The following is a 5,314-nucleotide window of genomic DNA, read 5'->3' on the forward strand; positions in this document are numbered from 1 at the left end:
ATAACATTCAAATTTAATACTATGATTTTTTTTTGTGAATTTATTGGATTAATTTATTTTACTTTGATGAAAATAATTTAATTCCTTATCTGTGATATATTCACCCCTTGAATTTGTCGTCACACATAAAGTGCAACAGTTTGTTTTTATTTTTACCGCCTTATAAAAAATTGTATGAGCGTTTGAAAAGACGGCTTCGATTTTTTTTATAAGAAAAGACAAAGCTACTTATACAAAAATAAAATTTTCTTGTAAATTAACAAAAACTGCTTGACCCTATACTTTTTATTTATTTTGCTCATATTATTAGGTATTTTAGAAATAAATATTTTCCTTTGAAAAAAGAACATCAATCAACTTTCTATAAACACTTGTCGCCGAGTTTCCTTCGGAAAGCGAACACAAAAGTGACTGCTAATCCCAATTAAATATTGGCTCAGCAGAACATCAAAGGGACGCCTTCGCTTTTGAAATGGATTAAAACTTACACCTTTTAATTTCATTTGTAATTGATCTAATACTTGTTTGATGACATAAAATTATATATGACACTAATTGCATTTACAATAAAATATTGTATGTTATATTAATGAACTTTTTAAATAGAAGAAATATGCAACGCAATATATTTCTTAAATATTTTATTGAAAGAGAATTTTTGGTTTTAAGCAATAGTAAATTCGCATAGTTAATTACCATATTTTGTAGAATATACTAAAAATGGTAATATTTATATTAATATATTTATATTTAATATTTAGAGGTTTTCGAACAGAAGTGAAACAACAACAAAAATTTATTTTTTAAATTATTTTAATTAATTGAATTTTTGGCTGACCATACAGCTGTTTCGAGTATTGCCAAATACCCTTCATCAGTGGTCTTGGAAATAATTCTTGTATTTAATTATTCGTAAATAATTATTTTTGAGACTGCAAGTACCAGTATTTAATATTTATATAAAATTAATATTTATATTAATATAATATATTTATAATATATTTATATTACCATAACTATATATACTTATTTTCCTTTTCTTTTGTGGCACTTAAATATTTTCCTTCTGTCCGTTAAATATCTAATATTTATTATCTGTCAACAATATCCAAATCCTTTCTTCGAAAAGCCTGTTGTCTTGTGTGGTTGTGATCTTAAACATAAATTCTTCGATGCAGTAACTGAGCTGACTACCGACTCAATATCGTGGACGATGACAGAACTCATCAGAAGTTGGCATATATACAGTTTTTGTTTCGTACATCTTTCGTTAGTATTTTGTAGTAGTATTATTTTTATACGTGAAGTTGGAGAATTACGCTCTCCAATAACTTACTATGTGTATTTTCAAGAATATATTAATACTTTTAGCTAACATATATAATCATCTATGTCAACATAGACTTCCTTTATTAGATAGAGCTAGAAGACTGTAAAACTTATTAATTAATCCTGCAGATCAATCATATATAGTGTAATAGGAATATTGAGTTTCCAGTATTGATTGAAATATCTTGGTTGACATTAATTGTAAGACTATTGCAAGAATAATATATTTCGAAATGTTGTTAAATATGTCTTATTGTATTCATCTATTCAGACATAGATCCTATTGTAATTTTGGATTATTGTCTGAATTTACATGCTTAATAAAAAAAATGCTAAAAGTCATTTGTAGTATATATTTCAATGTACTGATCAGGCGATTAACTTAAGTACTAAAGAAGTAGTAAAAGTAGAAGTAGTTCTCACATTGTTAACAATTTAGTTAATGTTTCTGTATTAGTTTTGTCGTTCGATACAAGATATAATATCTAATACTCATACCTATTGTAGACTTTTTCCCACTCTACAGGGAATTAAATATTGTTCTGCATTCTTATTTAACGTGCGCTTCAAGTATATACATATATGACTTTTTATAAAAAGAGTTTATTTTTTAATTGATCCATTAGGTAGGTTCAATAGAAAGATCTCTATGAATGTTAAAGTTTGTGATTTGATACACAATTTTATATATCATTCTTAAAATTTTGATTAGAAATTTTCACAGTTCCTCAAAGGTGAACTTAGCTGCATTACTGAAAGGGACACAACCTTATAGCAAAGATGGTCTTAAGTCTTGATTATATTCTCTTTCTGAAGAAGAATTGAAGATAATGTGTACAAACTTTTTGCTATTATTGATGAGTAAAACGATTTGTGTATATCCAATTTTTAAATATCTATAAGTTTGGTTATATCTTTATCCCATAATAATACTTTCAAATATTTTAATTATATAAATCTGAATCTCATATTGGGATAGGTATGATAAATATAAGTAGATGGATAATTTTTTATAAAAGTCAAAACTATAACATATTTATTACAAAAATATATGCAACACAATATTATTCTCAAATAAGATTAAAACATATTTCAATAAACTATTTCAATATTAAAAAAATGTATATAAAAAGTATAAAAGTTATTATGTTAAATTAATTATTTGCAAAAAAACTACAAATTTCTGGAGATGCCAGTATCAATGAAGTTAGCAACGGCAATAGCACTACAGTGAAGATTTGGATAATCTCTACCACAGCCATAAGTCCAACTTAAATGACCACAGTATTCACCTTTGTCGTTATAAGTACCGGAACCATAATCATTTTTACAACCACCTGAATTGGAGTTGATCGTACAGTATTGAGTTCCAGTTAGTGGCGCAATATAAGTCAAACAATCTTCTTTTTTCATTGCCCCGAGATTAGTTTTGCGTAAAACATTTGAATTTAGTCCATTCTCACTTATTTGTCCCCAACCGTACTGTGTCATTACATCATAAACTTGAGGAGGTGAAGTACATCTAACAGCTGGCACAACTAAAGCCGAGGTGAATGGTTTACTTAATCTTACCAAAGCTATATCAAAGTTGTAGGTCTCCTGGTCAAAGTTGCTGGAATAAATCATTTTATGAACTGGAATAACTTCGCCAGTTTCACGCTGATAAGTTTTAGCACCATGAACGTCCAGTTGAGCAGCGGTGTGTGGCTTAGTACAGGTGGCGGCAGAAGTGCAGAATTGCTTATGAATCATTGTAGCACCGCAAAGTAACTTACCAGATTTGTCTGCTAAATATACACAGGATGGGCAGTCTGCAATAGTTGTTGGCTCTCCGTTGACAATTTTAGCCTGCCCATATACAGCTTGGAAGAATCCAAGGATTAGTACAGATAATAAAAAAAGATTTTTGAAACACATTTTAACTTATGTTGAAGTAGATTGCAACTATAATAACTTAAATTCTTTCACCACTTTTTATACTAAAACCAAAAAATTAGTTACCTAATAGATAAGCTTACCAAGAGATTAGAGTGCTCTTGATAGCATTTAAAACAATTAAACAATTGTCCAAATACGCAAAATTAGTTTATGTTCTCATTTTTGCATAAACAAATTAAACCTTAACCCAAATTTGTCTTAGTCTTAAATTTATCACATGTGTTTATTATATTTTGGTACATATTGTATTCACTCGGATATAACTATGCTTATATAATATATTAAAATTGGGTTTGCCTAATTTGCATGTGGTATACGAATATACTAAGTAAATAAAAATTGGCAAGGCTATAAACTTTGAAATAATAACAGTTTTGTGGAATTAAATTTTTGCACATGAGACTTAAATATATAAATATATATGTATGATATATATAACTAAAATCTTATCTAACTTTAGTAGTTAACAGTTTACAACTGACAACTAGTAAAAGCAGTGACAAGATCCAAAATTTGGTATAGGACAATATTTTGATATAGCAGCTACAGTAACCTGTAGAAGGAAGCTTTCAACTTCCAGTTAATTAAATTTAATTACATATAGTTTTTATATTGTTTCTTGGTATATCAGTATAATAACATTTATATCAACATGGTTATTAAATGAAATAACATTCTACATCTATAATAAGTGCAGAAATTATAATTATAAAGATACATTCGGTTGGCATTTAGATTGACGGTTCCAAACTAGATGACTAGACATTTTGTTTTAATAATTTAAGTCAAAGTGGCATCTATCAATTCTCTATTAAAGATTTTAACTACATTCTAAACAATTCGAGTATGCCGGGCTGCTACCATTGGCTCGGCTATTCACTTTTAAACTCAGATAAGCATAGATACCTGGGTACAAGAACATTTTGGGTAACAGCAAAGTTGGTTAGCTTGCCAAAGCAAACACACTGACTGTTCTCTGAAATTCACTCCCCGAATGTCAGTGTCACACACAGAACAACTTAGCTGGCCATCAATTAAAAATATATATCGATAGTTGAAAAAGTTTAGGAAGATTAAGATTCGCGTCAAACTACATTGCCTGTTCTGGAAATATGCAATAAGACCTGGTCTACTCCATAATAAGTTTTGACGTGGCTGTAGCTTTGTAAAAGAGGAGGAAAATATGTCAGTCCGCCTTATTGGCCAGAAGAAAGTGAATACATTTGGGGGCCCTTTTCTTATCGACCTAACAGGGCTGTCATTCTCTAGAAATTAAGTATCGGCCAAGTTTATTGGCTTGATAAATAAGTTCACTTCCACTTATATGAAGGAACCGTATCTGTTCTTTTCAAATTTGTGTATGCGTAGACCGCTTTGTTCTTTAACCTAGTTTCTGTCGTTAGACGAATAAACAATGTGTATATTCGTGGTATCACAACGGACCGCTATTTGAGCTTACGTGGGGTTTAGATTGCAAGGTCACTACTACAACCTAACCTGATCTAAACCGAAAGATGATATTTTTTGCTTAAATAAAGAGTCATTTATAACAATAATCATATCTTTGTATTATACATAAGATTATTAATGAAACTTCTGTAAAGTTACGGAGATAGAACACGATAGGCAAATTCATTGTGTAATCCTATTATTCTATTATATTATAGTTTCCAATAACATTGTATTGTTTATTATAAATGCTTAACATATAAATGATTAAAAGTGCAGTTAAGGATGTATTAATTATCTTCACTATAATATATATTACTCAATAAATAAGTAATCAATAAGTAATCATAATCATGAAACATTTCGCATTATAGGTTATCGATTAATAATATTTCGATATTTGAATTAATCTTAATCGATATTTGTTTCTTTATCAAATATTTAAAGCAACTAAATTGTTTAATTATTTTAAATAAAATATCTCTTAATAGCATATCTGCGGGGCTTCAAAAAAAAACTTTTCGCAATTTATCGTTTAACTATCTCTACTATTCAACAAGTAAATTTTTTCCCAAAGGAACTTAAAGGAATGTAACTT

General features: G+C 28.7%; 1 protein-coding gene across 1 annotated transcript; it reads right to left on the bottom strand.

The window, feature by feature from the left end:
- Positions 1-2,502: 2,502 nt before the first annotated feature.
- Positions 2,503-3,246, bottom strand: LOC119681096 (trypsin-like). The gene has a single exon (XM_038094175.1). It carries the CDS (start codon positions 3,244-3,246, stop codon positions 2,503-2,505), a length of 744 nt encoding a protein of 247 aa, XP_037950103.1.
- Positions 3,247-5,314: the final 2,068 nt, after the last annotated feature.

Source organism: Teleopsis dalmanni, chromosome 1 (genome assembly GCF_002237135.1).
Source record: "Teleopsis dalmanni isolate 2A chromosome 1, ASM223713v2, whole genome shotgun sequence".
NCBI lineage: Eukaryota > Metazoa > Arthropoda > Insecta > Diptera > Diopsidae > Teleopsis > Teleopsis dalmanni.